Source organism: Canis lupus, chromosome 25 (assembly GCF_003254725.2).
Source record: "Canis lupus dingo isolate Sandy chromosome 25, ASM325472v2, whole genome shotgun sequence".
NCBI lineage: Eukaryota > Metazoa > Chordata > Mammalia > Carnivora > Canidae > Canis > Canis lupus.
The window spans coordinates 25191208-25211007 of NC_064267.1; the positions used below are offsets into that span (position 1 = coordinate 25191208).

The window sequence follows — 19800 nt, forward strand, 5'->3', positions numbered from 1 at the left end:
GGTGAGTTGAACTGCCTTATACCATAATACATTTTACAACAAGAAATACTTTATTTGGGGAAGAAAGACAAACCCTAATTTCATCCAACAATCCCATATGGTAATTGCAGTGAAACACATTAAACAAATGACTCCATGCAACCAAACATTTGTTTCTTCAAGTATTTATTGAGTACCAACCGCATATAATATATCCTACTAGGCTGCAGGGCCCGAGAAATGTTATTACAGGGTAGAAAATAAGTGGCATGGGAGGAGTACAAAGTGTTATGTGCATTGGGAAGAAAGAACTATGATACCCACTTACGCCTCATTTGAAATGGACCTTGATGAAAGACAGTGGCTTCTTACAATGAATGTGAGAAAAGATAAGGTACTCAGGCAAAGAGAACAGTATAATTAGTTGAAAGAAACTGCAAATCCCCAGGGTATATAGTAGGAATAGAAATAGCTTCATTTGTCTAGGGTCAATTGGCATGAAGGAACATATGGAATGAGAAGATAAATTAATATAAGGTTGCATGAATTTTAAATTCCAGGTTGAAAACTTTTATTTTTTAAAATTCCTTGTGGGCAATGATGAACAACTGGAGTCTTGAGCAGGGGAGTGACGTGACAGAAATTATGCTTTAGAAACTGTAGCATGAGATTCGCAAGGTCCAAACCACTTCCATAATCAGAATGAGACATTTGCTTTTCTCATCATGTTGACATTTGCCCAGATGGTCAAACAACAATGGAAGGGTAAAACTTCAAGTGCTTTATCATAATTACAGACAGTGGCAACAAACTGTGTTGGTGCTTATTGTGTTCTTTACTGGCATATCTTGTAGTGCAGGAATAACAATGCGAATTTTAAGGAATGCCCATGATCCCTGATGAAGCACTAAGAATTATAATTTTATTAAATTTTGACCTTATATAAATGCTCTTTTAATATTCACTTTGTTAGGACACCCGGGTGGCTCAGCGGTTGAGCATCTGCTTTGGCTCAGGTTGTGATCCTGGGGTCATGGGATCAAGTCCCGCCTCAGGCTCCCCACAGGGAGCCTGCTTCTCCCTCTTCCTATATCTCTGCCTCTCTCTGTGTGTCTCTATTGAATAAATACATAAAACCTAAAAAAAAAAAAAAAAAAAAAAAAAAAATTTTCGGTCTTAAAGTGTACATGTAAAGTCCTTCAGCTGCATATTTTATTATGATGATTCTTTTAAGGAAAAGAACTAGGGATGATCGATTTGCAAGTTAAATCAGTTTTTTTTAATGAAACACTATTTTTACTTGAAAAAAAAGATTAGCAAATTATGGTTATTATATATGGCAGACCATTTCTCAAAAATAAAGGAAATGAGCCTAGCACATTGAGGGAAACAACTGAGAATATTTATCAGCAATGATAGATTTTGAACTTTCAAGTCAAAATTAGAGTTTTGAAAAAAATTATTTGCCCAATAATTAATGATTTTTTGAGGAGCTTAATGGTGATATTAACAAAAGTAACCTTTCAATATATGGTCAATGACATGCATTAGTGTTTGGAGGATCTAAAATAACTCTTCAAAGTAACATTTTCCAAATGTCCGAACCATGATGTTAAAAATTTTACATAGGCAAATATCCATTCAAAGGGCAAAATAGACAAATGGACTTTAACTTACAAGAGTATTAAGAATTTGTTGATACAGTTTCCAAATTCACATTGCAACTAACCTTTAGGAAACTATCACCTTAGAAACTAAAGTTAAAAAAAAAAAAAGAAACTAAAGTTTTTTTGCATAGTGCAGATTTTTTTCTAAGGCTGAGTAGTATTCCATTGTATATCTATACCACATTTTCTTTACCCATTATCTGTCAGTGGGTATTTACATTGTTTCCACATTTTGGTTATTGTGACTAGTACTGCACTAAACATAGTAGTGCCAATATTTTTTTGAGATACTGATTTTATTTCTTTTGGAAAAATACATGTAAGATTACTGGACCATTTGGTAGTCCTATTTTTAATTTTTTAAATTAAGATCTTATTTAAATTCAATTTGCCAACATATAACACCCAATGCTCACCTCATCATATGCCCTCCTTAATGCCCATCACCCAGTTACCCCATCCCCTTCCTCCCCTTCTGTAACCCTTTGTTTCCCAGAGTTAGGAGTCTCTCATGGTTTGTCTTCTTCTCTAATTTTTCCCTATCCAGTTTAACATGGATAAACCTTGAGGACATTATGCTAAGTGAATTAAGCTAGTCATAGAATAACACATACTGTATGATTTCACTTATTTAAGGTGTGTGAAATACTCAAATCAATAGAATCAAAGAGTAGAATAGCAGTTGTCAGGAGCTGGGGAGAAGGCAAAATGAGAATTACTAATCCACAGGCCTAAAGTTGTAATCAAGCAAGATGAATAAGTTCTAGAGATCTTCTGTAAAACAGATCTGTTGTACCTACAGTCAACAATTATGTATTGTATACTTAAAAATTGAAGAGGGTAGAGACACCTAGGTTGATTCAGTAGGTTAAGCGTCTGACTCCTGGTTTCCACTTGGATCATGATCTCGGGGTGGTAAGATCGAGCTCCAAGTTGGTTTAGTGGGGAGTCTACTTGAGATTCCCTCCCGCTGCCCCTCCCACTGCCCCTCTCACTGCTCTTTCTCTCTCTAAAATTAATAAATTTTAAAAATTTAAGATGGTAGATATCATGCTAAGTGTAATCACAATACTTACAGTAAATTAAATTTTTTAAAAAGTCATTTGCATTCTTGAGATGCCAAAGGAGAAAACTCTCATTCTTTTCCAGTGGTTGTTCAGAAATATAAGTCAGAGGCAAATTTCAGTAGCTCATCTTGTCAAAACTGGTGATTAAATATATATTTAAGGAAGAATAAGAAGTTGGAGCAACTTCAAAGTTTCAAGTCTAAGTCACTGACAGGTAGCTATGCCAGTCTATAGCTCATATCTCATGTCAATAGAGCAGCCTTCTCTGTCTTATAAAATACCTTTCCTCCAGTCAGCATTAGTTTTTTTTTATTCTCTTTTCCTGTAGAACTTATCTTCACTTGACATTGTATATATTTGTCGTTTTTTTAATTTTAATTTTAATTTTTTAAAATTTATTCATGACACACAGAGAGAGACAGAGAGAGAGAGAGAGAGAGGCAGAGACAGAGGCAGAGAGAGGAGCAGGCTCCATGCAGGAAGCCTGACGTGGGCCTCGATTCTGGGTCTCCAGGATCAGGCCCTGGGCTGAAGGTGGCGCTAAACTGCTGAGCCACCCAGGCTGCCCTTCATCAAGTTTTGAAGTATTTTTCTACCTAGATTCTAGGACTGAAACTTCATAAAAGCTGAGATTATTCCATTTTAGTCACTGGAATATTTTTCAGTACATAAAATATTTGCCCTCTAGTAGGCTGTTTGAATATCTGAATTAGAAATAGAGAAGGAAGGAATACCTGCATGGCTCAGTGGTTGAGTGTCTGTCTTTGGCTCAGGTCATGATTCTGGGGTCCTTGGATGGAGTCCCGCATCAGCCTTCCCACAGGAAGCCTGCTTCTCCTCTGCCTATGTCTCTGCCCCTCTCTTTGTCTCTCATGAATAAATAAATAAAATCTTAAAAAAGAAAAAAAAGAAATAGAGAAGGGAAAAGGAAGAAAGGGAGGGTGTGTGTGTGTGGGGGGGGGTTGTATACGATGATCTTATTTTGGGGTATCTTGATCTTAAGATGCCAACAGGATGGTCATAAATCTGAGCATTGATATATGTTGAAAATAGTTGAAATCACACATATATATTGGAAGTGAGGTCAAGATTATTGAAGATAAAGGTTTGAGAGTCACCTATTTATAGGTTATATTAAAATTACACATCTTGGTTTGCCAAGACAGCCCTACATTACTTGTTTTTTTTTTTCTTCATATCCTCTTTGGTTTAGCACTTGTTCTAGATTTTTCATTTTTAGATTAGATATTATTAATTACTGTGTTAAAATACTTCATTTTTGGTTCAATAGATCCTTCAATTTTATTTCTAGATTCTCCTATGGCAGAAGAGTATGAGACTATTTTAGTATCTTAATATTAGGTTAAATCTGTACAAAAGCAAACCAGGAATGGTCCATCTATCTTTACTGGACCCTTTCAGTAACAAGAAACTAGCATCTCCCCTTCAGAGGCAGCTGAGTTTTGATCTGAGTAGTAGCAGAAGTGTTCAACTTTTCTCCCCCACTGCTCCACGTGGTGTACAAACCAATGACGTCTGTAAGGTGTCAGTTAAGGTATCCAAGTGTCATGGAAAATTAGAAGTTACTTGTAAGTAAAAGCGGAGAAGTGCTGCTATGGACCATATAGAACACGATCTGAATGCTTTGAAACCTAGACATTTATTTTATTACTTGGCAACACTCATATATCTTTCAATAAATCTTTCTAGCAGCAATGGGCTAAAAGAAATGAAAGTTCAACATTGAAAAATTAAGCACCAAATTTCCATTTTACAAGAGAATTGATGATGAATGTGCAACTTAAATAAGACAGTGTTTATATTTAACATTCATGAAATCTTACACCTACATAAAAGCCACGAGACACACAGCATTGATTTCAAAAGTTACAGTCTTTTCAAAAATAAAACAAAAGATGGTCATTGATATGTGTATTTGTAAGGGCAGCATTTACACATTACTCTATAAAAAATGAGTTTTTATTTAGATCAAATCATTACTTTTCTGAATTAATTTCACTTTTTTTACTTTCATTTTTTCTTGGAAGAGTGCATGACAGGAAATTTGCAAGCAATTAAATGTTGTTAGGCTTGTTTCAGTATCATTTCCTGCTTTATAGAGAAAATTGGTCAAATTAATTTTAAATTAATTTTTAAATCTAATTCTGTAATCAAGGTAAAGCTTTTGGAATTACATTTGTCAAAGATGAACTATGTAATGCTATCATAAATTCTATTGTGAAGTCATTCTTACATTCATTTAAAAAGTTCAACATTGAGAATAAATGTCACTTACTCATGACAGATCTGAATAAAATATTTGTTGGAATTCATCATTGTTGTAAAAAAGCCAGTAAGCCGGGAATGAAAGTACAGCATAGGGAATACAGTCAATGGTATTGTAGTAGTGTTGTATGGTGACAGATGGTAGCTACGCTTGTGGTAAACACAGCATAACTTAAAAAGAAGAAATCTGTGGAGCTGCAGTGTTCTTGGAATTATTTGTGATGCATACATGATTTATTTCATTTTATTTTTTATTTATCTTTCTTTAGAGAAGGAGCAGGGGTAGTAGGGGGAGTGGCAGGTGAAGATGGAGAGACAGAATTTTAAGTCAGTAGACTCCATGACCAGCAGGGAGCCTGACCCAGGGCTCAATCTCACAATCCTGAGATCATGACCTGAGCTAAGAGTCAGATGCTTAACTGACTGAGCCACCCAGGCACCCCATATATAATTTATTTTACATCCATAAACTCTTGTATTCTATCAATGAAAGAGAAGCTGTAGTTGTTAACATTCATAACTTTTTTATTGGAACAGAGTACCTGAAATACAAATTTTTTGTGTGTGTAGGAGAAAGCTAATGTTGAATTACAAATTATATTTCATTATGCCACAACATGCTTTTTCTATTTACTGCTTGTTGTCAGTTAAATTTTTTAAGAATTATAAACATTTGAAGAAGCATTTTGAAAACCAATTTATATGTTTTGAAATGTTATTGAATTTTCTGTCAATAGATTCTCTAAATTTTGGTTGCATTTGTTCAAAATCAGTTGGAAATATTTAATTACATTATTTTATGAATGGAACACTAACATTTTGGATTCTGACGGTTTTAGCAAACAGCAACTATAAAAATAAAGTTTCTAAACAGGAACACTTTGAGATTAATCTCTACAATATAAGGGAGAAAGGTCTCCTATTATAATTCGATAACTATGTTTTGGAATGGGAAGACTATATTGACTGCTTGTTTATAATTGGATAACTTAAATAGAAATGGAAATGGAATTAAGAAGACACATTTTCCAGCATCTAAATTACACAAAGAAATAAAAAAAGATTCTTAAGAAGAAACAACTACTTTGACTGGGTTTTGTCCTAAAAGAATGTTTATTGATAAAAGGTACTCTTATTCAAGAAAAAGACAACATCTGTAAAAATGTTGCTGAAACAGTTACCTGTATCAATATAAAATACGTAAAACCAACCTCTGAAATTATCAAGTATTGATAATTGAGTTGAGCTACCTCAACGACAGGGACTATTTTCTTATTAAAAAAATTATAGGCCAAATAGCAGAGTCCAGTGACAGTGTTAACAACTTCAAATTCAGTACCAAAATTGCAACTTTTAAGATGATTCCAATTATTTTGATTTTTTAATATATGTGCATATATTCCTTTAGAAAGGACATATTTTATTTGTCTGCTTGTTTGTTTGTTTATTTGTTTATTTATGACAGGAGGTGGACTAATGGAGAGAATGTGTACTGCCACTCCGGCACTTAATCATGTTCATGGTGAGGAGAGAGGCATCTTGAAGTGGTCCTCAAGGTAGAAAGGATATTTTTAAAAAAGAAACAGTTTGGAACTATTGAATTCACCCACTAATATTAAAAAAAAAAACTATCAGCTAATAGACATTATAAAATATAATAATTGAAATATCTTTGGTGCCTTTCTTTTAGTCTCAAAAGTGTCCCCATATTTGGATGACCGGGTGGGTCAGTGGTTGAGCGTCTGCTCGGGTCACGATCCAGAGGTTCTGGGATCGAGTCTCGCATCAGGTTCCCCACAGGAAGCCTGCTTCTCCCTCTGCCTAGGTTTCTGCCTCTCTCTGTGTCTCTCATGAATAAATAAATAAATAAATAAATAAATAATAAATAAATAAATAAATAAATAAAATCTTTTAAAAAAAACCCACACGCACAGAAGAAAAAAAGAGGTTACTGTTTAATACTTCATTCCATGAGTAGTATGCAAAAGAAATACTGGAAGGGAGAATACGATTGAGAATACATTTAAGGTGAAATCAGTTTTAAGAACTGTAAATCAACTATAGATTCACAGTTTTAGGAGGTTAAGAATGACATTTGGCCAGCTTTCTCAATCGAAAGAAGAAGAGAGAGAGAGAGAGGCTGAGACTTCTGGGTTTGACACAGCTTACAGATGCTAATGTCCTTAACTAGCAGCTGGAATTAAAAAAAGAAAAAAAAAAAGGAAGAAAATCCTCACACTTGGCACATGCTTACTGATTATTGCCAGGAGGAATATCACTCAAGTAAATTTTATTGACCTGACAAGGAACAACGGCTATGTCAAAATGTATTTAACTAAAACATTTTTATGTGTAATTTGTGCATTTAATTTGAATAATCCTACCATTAGCAGCTTGTTATGTGGTTTCCTTTAAGTTATAGGCCTGCTCAATTGTCTTCTTAGTAATTATACTCTCCCTAAAACTCTCTGGTATAACTAACCTCTAACCATTATTCTATACTAGTGGTTCTAACTTTGGTTACTGAAGGTTTGTGAGCTATTAATTTACAGACGTTTGGTCTGTCTACTTCATCGTTAGGTGACTTTGGGAAACTCACTTAATCTTTCTTGACCTTAATTTGCTGATATTTACGATGGAGATAGGACCCATCTCATTAAGTTGCATTTAAGATTAAATCATAACATATGTAAAACATAAGAAAATGAGTGTGACATCACCTTTTTGTAGACTTGTAACTACATTGTTTTTATAATACCACCGTACGTTTAGAATATCTGATAATCAGCAAAAAGTCCAAAGATGAGAACAAACTAGGGAAGAATAGTCACGGGGTTAAGTAGGATGGAATAATGTTTAAGTGGGGAGTAATTTTAGAAGTAGCTAGTTCATTAATGAATATTTGTGTCTTGGGAAAACTTGCTTTCTAATTAACATTGTAACTGCAGAAGCTTCAGGAAAATAAGAACAGTTTGTATCTCTGACTAGCCCCGCAAAAGGTATAGTATTATTCTGAATACTATCTACACTGTTCTAAATTATGAAAGAGCTTGGAAACAGCAAAGATTATTAGGAAATAATTGTGAAAAATCTTCATTCCTAAATTCCTAATTCCTAAATAGCCTTGGCATAAATTCCAGAGTAATGGTCTGAATCATATCAGATGCGGTTTTGAAATTCAGCTGAAAATAAAATAGGAAAAACTTCTCATCTATCATTAGATATTCCTATCCAAAAACCCCATTAAAACATATTTTGAAGGCTTCTTACAATTTTTTTGGTAATTTAATTGACCTTAAAAGGATCTTTTTCTATAATTTTAGGGATTTAGGCTGTTCTTTGTGGAAAAGAGTCCTTTCTTCCCTGAATTATTTCCTCATATTTTCTTTTCTAATCTGATAAATTAAAATTTCTTTAACTTTCTCACATTGGTGGGGTTTTCCTGTGTTGTTACCTACGTTCCTCTTTAGATATGAGATGAGGAATTGGACCTTTTATAGATACAGTGATAGTTTATATACCCATGCCATCGTTGTCTATTTATAAATAAAAAAGCTTTATTATGACATTAGGAAATTATTATTCAATGTTCTTCCAAGATTAAAAATATCTTCAGTCCTTGGGAAAAAATGGTCAATTTAGATAATTTTGCTATGGTATATATTAAAGGCTGAAAATTAAATCTTTAGTTTGATTCTCATCTTTCTTCCTGCATAGCAATTCCACTGTCAATCCCTTAGGGACATAGTTTAACTCATAACATAGTTGTGTTTCCTTCTCTTATAGATTAATCATTTGTGAAGCAAAGAAACAAGATGCATTTATAAATAAAATTATTATATCAATGGAAAATTGTCTTTTGAAAAGATAGCTTTAGGGGCACCTGAGTAGCTCAAATGGTTGAGCATTCAGCTCAGGTCATGATCTCCAGGTCCTGGCATCGAGTCCCACGTCTGGCTCCCAGCTCAGTGGGGAGTCTGCTCCTCCCTCTCTCTGTGTGCTCTTCCTCCCTCTCTCACACTCTCTCTCAATAAATAAGTAAAATCTTTTAATAAAAGAAAAAGAAAAGACAGATTTATGCTTTACTTCATACAGTCAATTAAAAAAAGATTATGTAGTAGATCTTGAACTTCAGTAAATTAATACAATCTAATCCTAAGAACGATTCAATATTTAGTTTATCTTCAGTAGAAATGTCACTTAACCTTACCCATTACCAGCAATGACACACAAAAATTGGGACACACACTCTTAAAAATCACACACTACTCTTTAAATAAAACATATAATGACAAGTAGGGCTTCATTACAGAATTCTCTCTGCAGCATATCTGAGTTGATATTTTTATTGATATTTTAATAGGTTTCTACTGGTGTGAATTTTGAAGATGCAAATTGTCATGGTAATTGGCCTGTATTTTCTGACTGAACTTGACACTAAAAAAAAAAAAAAATGAGTACTAGAAAGATAAATGAAACTAATACAATTTCTATATACCAAACAGCAAGCACTCACAGTATTTCTTCTAGAATTCCCTCATGAGGGTGAATGAGGATGTTGTAGACTGGAAGAATAACAGTATATTGCTTTTATAAAAGCAATGAGGTAAAACTCTGGAGATTTGACAAATAAGCACACTATGGGGTAAACCTTTAGATTTGATAAAGGAAATGTTTGAATTTTGAACCTACAGGCATCCTTAGAGATACATTGCAGGTTCAGTTCTAGAATACTGCAATGAAGCAAATATTGCAATAAAGTGAGTCAAATAATTTTTTGGCTTCCCAGGGCATACAAAAGTTATGTTTACACTATACTATAGTCTATTAAGTGGGCAATAGCATTAAGCCCCCAAAAAGGAAAACCTATGCAGTGTACATACTTTAATTTAAAAATATTTTATTGCTAAAAAATGCTAACTATCAAGCTAACCTCGTGGAGGGTCTCGCCTTGATGCTGGTGGCTACTGACTGATCAGGGTGGTGGATGCTGATGGTTGAGGTGGCTGTGGCAATTTCTTAAAACAAGGCAAAATGGAGTTTGCTGCATCAACTGACTCTTCCTTTCACCTATGATTTCTGTGTAGCATGTGATGATGTTTGATAGCATTTTCCCCACAGAAGAACATTTTTCAAAACTGGAGTCAATCCCCACAAACTCTGCTGCTTTTTTATTGACTAAATTTGTGTAATGTTCTAAATCATTTCAACATTCTTCATAGCATTTTCACCAGGAGCAGATTCCACCTCAAAAAAACACTCCATAAGAAAGAGTTCCTCAGCCGTTCAAGTTTTATCATGAGATTGTAGCAAGTCAGTCCCATAGTCAGGCTTCACTTCTAATTATGCCTCTCTTGCTATTGCTGCCACATCTGCAGTTACTGCCTCTTCTGAAGTCTTGAAGTCATCCATGAGGGAATGGAGTCAGCTTCTTCCTGACTCCTCTTGTTATTGATATTTTGATCTCTTCCCAAAAATCACAAATGTTCCTAATGGCACCTAGAATGGTGAATCATTTCCAGAAGGTCTTCAATTTGCTTTGCCCAGATCCATCAGAGGAATCACTATGTATGGCAGCTAGAGCCTTACAGAATGTATTTCTCAAATAATAAGACCTGAAAGTCAAAATTACTCCTTGATGCCTGGGCTGCAGAATGAATATTGTATTCTCAGCCTTATTAATTTCATTGTCCATCTCCATCGGGACTCTTGGGTGACCAAGTGCATCGTCAATGAGTGGTCATATTTTGAAAGGAATCTTTTTTTTCTGAACAGTGGGTCTCAGTATATTCAGTAAACCATGTTGTAAACAGATGTGTTGTAACCAGGCTTTGTTGTTTGATTTAAAGCACAGGCAGAGTAGATTTAGCATTAATTCTTAAGGATCCTAGGATTTCTGGCATGGTTAATGAGCATTGGCTTCAACTTAAAGTCACCAGCTGCTTTAGCCCCTAACAAGAGTCAATCTGTCCTTTAAGCTTTGAAGCCAGGCATTGACTTCTCTTTTCTAGTTATAAAAACCCTAGATGGCATATTCTTCCAATAAAAATTGTTTCATCTACATTGAAAATCTGTTATTTCGTGTAGCCACTTTCATTAATGATCTGAGCCAGATCTTCTGGATAACTTTCTGTAGCTTCTACATGAGCACTTGCTGCTTCACCTTCCATTTTTATGTTAAACCTCATGAACCAACTTCCACTAGCTTCAGATTTTTCTTTTTTAGCTTCCTCACCTCTCCCAGGCTTCCTAGAATTGAAGAGAGGGCCTTGATCTGGATCAGGTTCTGGCTTAAGGAAATGTTGTGACTGGTTTGATCTTCTATCAGACCACTCAGACTTTCTCCATATCAGCATTAAGGTTGTTTTGCCTTATTATCATTTGCCTTCTTATCACTCCAGTGAACACATCATTTGTGTTCACTGGAGTAGCATTTTTAAGTTCCTTCAAAAATTTTTCTTTGGTTTTCAAAACTTGGCAAACCAGCACAAGAGGCCTACTTTTCGGCTTATCTCAGCTTTTGACATGGCTTCCTCGCTAAATGTAATCATTTCTAGCTTTGATTTAAAGTGGGAGCTGGGGGATCCCTGGGTGGCGCAGCGGTTTGGCGCCTGCCTTTGGCCCAGGGCGTGATCCTGGAGACCTGGGATCGAATCCCACATCGGGGTCCCAGTACATGGAGCCTGCTTCTCCCTCTGCCTGTGTCTCTGCCTCTCTCTCTCTCTCTCTCTCTCTCTGTATCTGTCATAAATAAATAAAATATTAAAAAAAATAAATAAATAAATAAATAAATAAATAAATAAATAAATAAATAAAGTGGGAGCTGGGTGAGTCTTCCTTTCACTTGAACACTTGGAGGTCACTGTAGGGTTCTTACCTGGCCTAATTTCAATATTATGTCTCAGAGAATAGGAGGCCCAAAAAGAGGGAAGGAGATGGGGCAATAGCTGGTCAATAGGGGCAGTCAGAACACATACAATTATCCATTGAGTTTGTCATCTTATATGGGTGCCATTTATGGAGCCCCAAAACAATTACAGTAGTAACATCAAGGATCACTGATCACAGATCACTGTAACAAATATGATAATAATGAAAAAGTTTGAAATATTGTGAGAATTCTCAAAATGACCCAGAGACACAAAGCGAGCAAATGCTGCTGAAAAAATGGTGCCAAAAGACTTGCTGGATGCAGAGTTGCCAGGAACTGTCAATATGTAAAAAAACCCATAATATCTGCAAAGCACAATAAAGCAAAGTGCAATACAATGAAGTGTGCCTGTACACATGGAGACTCATTCTTTCCTTTGGCTGCAAAGGAATTCTTGGTGATGAGATTTAGCTTTCTAGGTTAATCTAGGGGCAAAGTTTCAGTTTTACTGTGGTTATTTCATTTTGATTTTAAATGGCAGCAGAATGAATCACTACAATAAACATAATTTTGTATCTAATACATTTCTATTTATAGTTAAATATTGAAAAAAGTAATGTTGGTTTTCTGATTTTTTTAAGTTCAGTGAAAGTGCTATATGAATGTACACTCCATGAATAAAGTAGATAATAATATTTGAAAAACAGTCTCTAGGAAATATGTTAAAATGTCACAGGAGTTTTCATTGTCTTTCTCTGCTTTACTTTTTCCATTTGTCACTCAACATTCCTTAAACTCAATGATGTGGTCTTCCTTGTCCTCTCTTTTGCTCTTTATTTTAAAGACTATCTTCAGAAATCTCATTTATCTTCATGTCTCCAAGCAACACTGCCAACTTTATTTCTCTATATTTCCACAACCATTCCTTATTCAAGTTGTATCACAAAACCCCCAGTAATCTAAAATACATTTCTAGTGAAATCTGTAGTTTTACAAGAAAACACAGCATATTTAAGCAGAAGTCAGCTTCTGCACTATTTTTTCCATTAATCACTGATTTTTTTCTAATTCATGTAACTGAAGCAACATTTAGTTTTGTGATTAAGAGAAAACTTGAGAGAATTATCCTTATGTTTAATTCTTATGCAAATCACAGAAAAAGTCTTCTAAATGTTCTCTGTTTTCCCCATTATTGTCTCAGCTCTTTGAATTTCTCATTAATTTGTGATGAAATTAGCTATCTGCAGTGTGTCAATTTCTTTTCATTCCCTTTTTCAAATAAAGCTGTTGCCTGAGGTTCTTTTATAATGTCAGATCAGTAAATGGAACTGGAAAAGATGGAGTGCTCAGGATTTTTCTTTATTGTTTTCAATCTAGTATATTTACCGTAATTTCCTTCTCTTCACTTTGTATCTGTTATATGTAACCTAATTTCTGTTTTCCTTGAAGAGTTTCTCCAGGGGTGCATCTAGTTTTTGGACTTTTCAAAGTACCAGTTTGCGTTTTTTATGTGATTCTTTGAATGCGCTGTTATTCCTTGTCAGTCTTCTTGAATAAAAGGCCTAGCTCAGGGCACCTGACTTAGTTGGTTAAGCATTTGCCTTCTGCTCAGGTCATGACCTCTGGTCCTGGAATCAAGTCCCACATAGGGCTCCCCACTTAGTGGGGATCTGCTTCTCCCTCTCCCTCTGTTCCTCCCCCTGCTCATGCTCTCCCTTGCTCTCTCAAATAATATAAAAAAAGGCTTAGCTCAGTAGTTTTTAGTAGAGAAAACTACTCTCACTATGTCTCAAGATTTTGATAGTTAATGCTTTCAATATCATTTAGTATAGAGTTTTCCTTTATTTCTTCTTTAAACAAGGAGTAATTTATTATACTATTAGTTTCCAGATCTACCCTTGTATAGTAATAGGTAATAATTTATGTTAATATATAGTAATTTATAGTAACTTTATATTGTTACTAGTCATATTAGTGAGAAATCACATTCTATCATGTGCTGATTTTTAGGAATTTATTAAAGCTTCCTTTGTAGCTTACTACATAATTTTTAAACTGTTCTTATAAGCTAAAAACAAACCATGAGTGTTCTCTTTACCTATAATTACTTTTGTTCCAATATTTGTACCACTATTTTCTTTTTTTTTTTTAAGATTTTATTTATTTATTCATAGACACAGAGAGAGAGGCAGAGACACAGGCAGAGGGAGAGGGAGAAGCAGGCACCATGCAGGGAGCCCGATGCAGAACTCGATCCCAGGTCTCCATGATCACACCCCAGGCTGCAGGTGGCGCCAAACCGCTGCGCCACTGGAGCTGCCCTGTACCACTATTTTCAAGTAAATTACTCATTTATCTATTTTTTAAAGATTTTATTTATTCATAAGAGACACAGAGAGAGGCAGAGGGAGAAGCAGGCTCCCTGCGGGGAGCCTGATGCAGGACTCGATCCCAGGACCCTGGGATCACAACCTGAGACGAAGGCAGACACTCAACCACTGAACCACCCAAGCGCCCCTCTATTTTTTTTAACTTTAGTTTTACATGCTTTTTTTGCTTTATGTATTTGGAAGTTATATGGAAGATATTTCTATAATTATTATAGGTTATTTACATACTTAAGCATTTCTGTCTTATAATTTTTTTCTATACTTTTTTTCTGATATTGAAATTATCATCCTGGAGTTTTTTAGATACATTTCTCTGATACACATTTTTCTGGCTTTTCTTCCCAAATGTTTTCGAAAAGTGTTTTTTAAAAGTGTTTAGTTGACAAGATATTGTTGAGTCTTAATATTTGTTAATGACTAGGTGGAGAATCTCTTTATTTTGCTATGTTAATATAATTTTCGCATTTATTTTAAGTTTTTTTGTTTTGTTTTGTTTTGTTTTGTTTGAAGTAGGCTCCATGCTTCAATTTGAGGCTTGACCGCATGATCCTGAGATTGAGATCTGAGCTGAGATCAAAAGTAAGATGCTCAATTGACTGAGCCACCCAGGTACCCCACATTTATTGTAATTATGGTAATAGTGAGCTAACCCAGGGTTTTAAGTCCAAGTCACGAATATACACTTTTGGAGGTGTGGGGTCATGGCTAGCTTAGACAAAATATGCTTCTCTGAGTTATTTATTGACTCTTAGCACTATTCTTAGCCTTTTTCACTCTTCCTTTTGTACTAACAGTATCCATTAATATATACTTATCTTTAATGCAAGTCTGTATAAAGAACTTCTCAACTGTCCTCCAAGTTCTTAAAAAGAGGGACTGCTGTGCTTTATGAATTATTAGGTCACCTGAGATATTATGTGGAATATATTAGATACCTGATAGATATTTTTCAATCTATTCTTAGATGAATGAACATTCCTCGGGCCACTGAGAACAGTCTTGACCATTGACAGACATCATGGAACACTCATTGAATTTAAGAAAGTTGGATCGTGACAGGCCATTAAAAGCTTTGCCTTTAAATTATGTGCCTTTTTTGCTTGTTTCTACACCTCTCAACCCAATTTGTTTTCTTTTTCCCCTCTGCAGTCAGAATTTCATCAAAATACTAGGTTCCTTACAGCTCTTGCTTTCTAGTAGGTTAACTTGTTTTCCAGCAGGTTCACTTGTGATTTTAAGCCATTATTTAAAAAAAAAAAAAAAAGTGAGTGATTGCTCTAAAAGAGTTTATGAAAAATATCTTGAAGGATTTGACTTCAGTAGCTTCCACTTTGACAAGATTTTCTTAGCATCTGCTAAAGACGTTTGATAAACAGTATCTCTATTGTGAGCTCAGTTAATTTTTAATAAGAGAGCCGGAAGTATCTAATGCCTGAAATAGTAAAGAGATGTGAGGCAATCTATTCATCCCTGATTCATTCCTGATAAGGAAATAAGAAACAAGAGGGAGGAGGCAGTAGGCTCTGTTTTCCCATGTGGAGATTTTGATTGATTTGGGAATGTTCTGGGAAAAGCAGACACCATGAAAGGTCTTGTTATGTCAGCTTTTTGTCCTGCAAAATAGCTCAGTATGCTTTCCTTATTCTAGAAAAGAAGTCCAGTGACCCAGTTATCCCTCAGGCACTATATTCTTTCCCATCTTTCTTCAGTAACTAACATTCATGGAGTAATAGATTTTACTCACTGCTCCCACTTTCTCATAAAACTCTTAAAATTTTTTTGGGGGGGAGAGAATCCAGATTTGACCCTCATCATTCTAATCACATTTGTCTTTGTTACCAATAATGATGGCTCTTTTTTCAATCACCTTAAAAAAAATATTTTTTTTGGTAGCATTTGATACTGTTAAAGAGATCTCAGATGTTTCTTTTGGAATTGAATGATACTGACGTTAGTTTGCTATCCATGACCATCCCTTGCCTGGAAGTCCTTCCAATAATCTCCAAATGCAGGCATTTCTAAAGGGTCTGCTCCTCTTTGTTTCCCTCTATATTCTCTCCTTCAGAAATGTTATCTAGTTGTTTGAATCACTTTCTTTATGGCTTTCAATAGTGTATCCCCAATTCTAATTTCTCCTTTTTGCTTGATACCTAAATCCCATAACTCAGATATATTAAGATGGAACTTATCAATATTCCCTTCCACATTTACTTCTCATCCTATGTCTTCTTTCTCTGTTAATATTTCAAGTTTGACTCTATTCACCTAAGCTCTGAATTCATCTGCTCCCAGAGACTTCACATGCATTTTGTATTGAAGTAAATGAAAGGTGGTAGATTTTACCATAAAATATGACCCTTTAAAAAAAAAATATGACCCTTTAGCATAAGGATTATTTTGAGCTAAAGGCCCTTGAAAAACAGCAGATGCCAGAAAAGCATCTACTGTTTTGCTTTTTTTTTTTTCTTTCTGAAAACAGGAGATAACAACTCCTGTGGAAAACAGGAGATAGAAACCCCCTTTCTATAGCAGGAAAAAAGAAACATCTTCAATGGGGAATGGAAGCTGAGAGAATTCGGTACAGACCTTGTTAAAACAATTTTTTAGCTTCCTTTAGCTTCCTTGCATAGTTTAGTTACCTTTTCATATTTGCCTCTCCTTGTTCAATCTGGTATAAAAACATTTAGGTTTTGCCACTTCTCAGAGTCTTCATTTCATTATGAAGAATCTCATGTTATGTAAAACTTACATTAAATAAATTTGTATGCTTTTCTCCTGTTAGCCTGTCTTATGTCTTTAATTTTCAAGCCCAGTTGAAAAAAGGTAAAAAGGTAAAGATAAAATGTTACTTCCTCTATGGTACCAACCTCTATGTTTCTACTTTCCACATCATTCCCCTTTGACACTACTTCTATTCTTTGTTTTGAAATATTATGAAACCTTAAATAACCTTGGTTCATTTGGCTAAAAGAATCTTTAAAGGCATAATATTGAGCAAATCATTCTCTTGCTCTTATATCTTGAACAGTTGCTCCCTGCCTATTGGATAATATCAGCACATCTGGTTTAGTAATTAGGGTAGCTTTTTGTCTTATACTATTTTGCATATGATTTTTTGCTTGACACCCTTCCATGTACCCAATTTTGCATCCAAGATATAGAATCGGCCTGTCCGCAAAATGCCTTCATGATGTGGCTAAAAAATCTTCACTGTTTGGAATCTTTTGTTGCCTCTCCCCATTTATATTTCTAAATAGCTCCCCCAACTAAAACTACATTATTTTATTTTATTTTCCTTTGCTCAGTACTTTATTCATGTGTGTGCTTAACATTTAGGAACTACTATAAAAGTAATGCATTTAAATTTAACAAGAAGGAGTTATTGTGAGAGACATATTTCCACTTCCTTATCTTAAGAGAAACCAGAGGCATGGCCGCATTCCCCCATGAAGTAGGCTCGCCATCTAGTGACAGCTCCATCTCACTACAAACTTTGCCTCTGAGGCCTGCAAATCTGAAGACCTACCTTTAAATTTTCCTCAAGGGATATGTCAACAGACTTTTTTTTTCCCCTGATAGAACACTGTACCACAAGAAAAAGACTGCCCAGTGCTTACTTTTTTTATGCCACTAAACATTTAAAAACAATTAACTTTGGGTTGATTCTATAGATAAGTTCAAAGAAACAGAAAGACCTGAAATGTTTGTGTTAATGTTAATCGGTGATGCACACGGATCCACTTTGAAAGATGAAATTTAAAAGAATGCTTCAAAGCTTGGAAAGATCTCTGATAAAGTGTGAGAAGTTTCTCTTCTCCTGAGATAACATGCACAACATACCCAGCAGAGTACACTCTGAATAAACATTAGCAAAATGGTTCAAAGTAAGCATAAGTTTTGGAACCAGATGAGCTGTTGTCACCGCCTCCATAAGTTGGATCACAGTATCCAGGTATTCAAAATGACCGTTTTGACATGTAGAAACATGAGGACAATAATATCTTTTTTTGAGTATTGAAAATAACATGTAAAATGGTTGGTCTATAGCCAGCACTCTAAAAAAATGATGGTTTGTTTTTAATGATTATTATCTTTTTTTAGCTTCAGTAATTTGTATAGAGATATATAGCTGTTTGTCAAGCTTAAAAACTGTTATTCCTAGGTCTTCAATTTATTTATCATGGTATAGACTATAAGTGTTGCCTAGGTTCTCAATTTATTTATCATAGTATAGACTATATGTGTTGATAGAGATTACTTTCATTACACGATGAAAGATAACATGCCTATTTAGTAAATATCTGACAGAAAGAGATCACAAATTATCTACATTTATCTACAGATAAATTATAAATTATCTACATAATCCATTAAAATTTATATTGACTACACTTTTTAAAGTATTCAGAAAAAGTAAGTTGTCTGTACTTACAACTTTCCAGTTGCATTATACATGTTTGTACATCCATTGGAAAATTCTTGAGATCCATTGGACAAGAAAGTGTTAATGTCAATCTGAAAGAATTCAAAGTAATTATTTTTAAAAATAATTTATGATATCATACTAATATTCTATTGTTCAGGGTACAACTGGAAAACAAGCTTTGATTAGTGACTAACAACTCTTCAAATAAAATTTACTTCGGCTTGGATATGTTTTTAACTATGAAACAGCTGTATCTTTATACATAAATTTTCAGGGAGGAGAAAAGCTGTATATTTAAACATCCAATAACATTTATTTATTTTACTCAACTTTTCATTCCTTTATGGAGGGCTGTAGATGTCTACAAGAGGTCTATATTTCCAGAAAAGACCCTCAGAAAGAAATTTGTGAGTAGGTCTATAAAATTAATGCCAAATGCTAAAGGGCACAGTTCTCCAAGATCACATGTACATCATGTTTGAGGAGGTATGTATATCCAGGGAACTGGGAGAGCAGGGTACAGGAATCAATCCTGCATGACAATGTTCAGTAATCTTGAAACATTGAAGAAGTCAGTGAATCAGAGGGGAAAAAAAATGGAATCTGAGGGACTTGAAAATTATAGCTGTTAGAGTGAGGTCCTCTGCTATAGGACTAGGGCATTTCACCAGATTTTACCAGGGTTAAGAAAGAGCCCTCTGGAATATGTGTAACATAATCCTATGCTCACCAAACTTCTAATTTAGCTCTACACAAAATAGAATGACCTGGATGGTATGCACCAGCATTATGTCCATTTTTCACTTTCCAGGAAGTATTTGTATGTTGGCATTCCAAATAATTCATAACCCAAATTCATTACTTCATTACTCATAATGCATAACTCATGAAAAAATATTTTTCATTGGAGAAGTATATTACTACCTTGAAAGATTGGCAAGAATTCGTAGTTCTTGAACCTGAGAAAAAGAGGCGCACATCCAAACAAACCCAAGTTTATTAAAATAAATTTCTTATCTTAGAACTCTCCAGCCAGCCCCTCTATTTAAAATATTCCTATTGAAATTCAGCATATCAGTGAGCACCTTAGGTGGGTTTGTTTACCTAGGCTTTG

At 34.7% G+C, this 19800-nt stretch overlaps 1 protein-coding gene across 7 annotated transcripts in view; it reads right to left on the bottom strand.

Annotated features, from left to right (window-relative positions):
• GLRA3 (glycine receptor alpha 3) overlaps positions 1-19800 on the bottom strand; it is a 207616-nt gene that overhangs the window by 76949 nt on the left and 110867 nt on the right. For all 7 annotated transcript variants that reach the window (XM_049101298.1, XM_049101299.1, XM_025462876.3 and 4 more), the window contains one exon: positions 18693-18775. In XM_049101298.1, coding sequence (XP_048957255.1) covers positions 18693-18775 — 83 coding nt within the window. The remainder of the gene's footprint in view (positions 1-18692; positions 18776-19800) is intronic.